General features: G+C 44.0%; 1 protein-coding gene across 1 annotated transcript in view; it reads right to left on the bottom strand.

Annotated features, from left to right (window-relative positions):
- Positions 1 to 634: 634 nt before the first annotated feature.
- LOC128369747 (disco-interacting protein 2 homolog C) overlaps positions 635 to 2,174 on the bottom strand; it is a 51,350-nt gene continuing 49,810 nt past the window's right edge. The window contains exons 22-23 of the mRNA XM_053330823.1: positions 1,443 to 1,566; positions 635 to 887 (exon numbers count right to left, since the gene is read on the bottom strand). Coding sequence (XP_053186798.1) covers positions 635 to 887; positions 1,443 to 1,566 — 377 coding nt within the window. The remainder of the gene's footprint in view (positions 888 to 1,442; positions 1,567 to 2,174) is intronic.

The following is a 2,174-nucleotide window of genomic DNA, read 5'->3' as shown; positions in this document are numbered from 1 at the left end:
AAGATCGGAAAACTGCGATTTTTCCCCCCCTTCGCCCCTCGTATCAAAACATATGTCACACTTTATTCTTTAATTATTATTATTATTATTTTTTTTTATTATTACGATTGATATAATAAAATTTGTGTGTGTCAAAAAAATAGCCTAAATTTTATTTTTTTTTCTCTAATTTTTTTTTCGTAATTTTTTTACGTTTTTTTTTTTAAGAGGACGTGTTTAAAAAAAAAAAAAAAACACAAACAGGAAGAAATAAAATAAAAGCGATTTCAGCAAATACTTAAAAAGAAGAAGAAGAAAAAAAAAACAATATAGTGAGCCACACGTAGATTAAAATCCAGATTCTTTGCTACGTTAACGATTGTCCTCTACTAGCTTGCGAGCGTCACGATTGCCACTTTTTTTTTTTTCTCGGGTAAACAGTCGGAACAAAGGAGGGAAGGATTAACGGACGGACCGATTTCTCCTCCTCCGAATTTAACTCCTTAAATATAACCACGTGATTTTTTTTTAGGGGGCGGAGTTAGCTCATCCACTTCCTCTTCCTCTTCCTCTCTCTGTGTGTGGTTTCCTTCCAAATTCAGTCTCAGGAGCGATAAAAAAACAATCCTTCCTCGTCCGTCCACCGGGGGGCGCTCTACATGTTATACGCCACGTAGATGGGGTCGAGCTGGTCGGCCAGGAAACCGTCGCGCAGGTGCATCCGCTGCTTCTCGCCGCGGGAGTTGATGGGGATGACGCCGATGTCGACGACCACCACGACGCCGACGATCAGGTAGTGCTCCTCCAGCACCACGTTGGTTACCAAGGGAACCAGGTCCAGCGCTTCCTGCTCCGAGCCGTCCAGCTCCACCACCACGACCAGCAGGTTGGTCCACGTGAACACGGCGCTGTGAGATAAAGAGGAGACGAGATCCTTTATTATTAAAGTGAAAATAGATGAGAAGCAATAAAAAACAATAAATCAGTTGTTTGTATGTGTACTTTCAAAATAAAAGCATCAATATATAAGCATTAAACATTAAAACCATTAATTTACCACTGATACCAAACCTAAATATAACCAATGAGATACCGAGGTCATTATAGGTCAGCGTGTGTGATGATGTCATGTGATGTCGTGTGATGATGTCGTGTAATGATGTCGTGTAATGATGTCATGTGATGATGTCGTGTGATGACATCATGTGATGACGTCATGTGATGATGTCGTGTGATGATGTCGTGTGATGATGTCGTGATGATGTCATGTGATGTCGTGTGATGTCATGTGATGTCGTGTGATGTCATGTGATGTTGTGTAATGATGTCGTGTGATGTGTGATGTCGTGTGATGATGTCGTGTGATGTCATGTGATGATGTCGTGTGATGACGTTGTGTGATGATGTCATGTGATGTGTGATGACGTTGTGTGATGATGTCGTGATGACGTCATGCTCCTCACCATTCCGTGATGCTCTTGTGCGTCCTGATGACGGAGGTCTCGATGTCGATGGGATGATAACGCATTCCTCTCAACTCCATCGCTTCCTCCAGAGCTCCGACCACGTAGAGGGCGTCATGACGCTCTGCACACACACGCGCACACGCAAACACACACACACACACGCACACACACACACATTCGTACTTTAGTTGAGTGTTTCCATGTGATGCTACTTTCTATATATTGTACTTTCTACTCCATGTACTTTTACTGTAATACTACATCACTCTCAACCCTCCTGTTGTCCTCAAGTCAAGGAAGGAAGGAAAGGAGGAAGGAAGGGAGAACGGAAGAAGGAAGGGAGAAAGAAGGAAGGCAGGGAGGAAGAACGATGGAAAGGAGGAAGGGAGGGAGAAAGAAGGATGGAAGGAAGGGAGAAAGAAGGAAGGAAAGGAGGAAGGAAGGGAGGAAGAATGATGGAAAGGAGGAAGGAAGGGAGGAAGAACGATGGAAAGAAGGAAGGGAAGAAGAACGATGGAAAGGAGGAAGGAAGGGAGGAAGAAGGATGGAAGGAAGGGAGAAAGAAGGAAGGAAAGGAGGAATAAGGAGGGAGGGAAAGAGGAAGGAAGTATGGAAGGAAGGAAGGTAGGAGGGAAGGAAAGAAGGACAGAAGGAAGGGAGGAAAGAAGGTAGGAAGGAGGGAAGGGGGGAAAGAAGGAACAGTCCAAACAGACGGGGTCAATTTGACCC

Source organism: Scomber japonicus, chromosome 12 (genome assembly GCF_027409825.1).
Source record: "Scomber japonicus isolate fScoJap1 chromosome 12, fScoJap1.pri, whole genome shotgun sequence".
In the NCBI taxonomy this organism is placed as follows: domain Eukaryota; kingdom Metazoa; phylum Chordata; class Actinopteri; order Scombriformes; family Scombridae; genus Scomber; species Scomber japonicus.
Note: the sequence above shows the minus strand (reverse complement) of the source record. Positions and strands in the feature narration are given on the sequence as shown.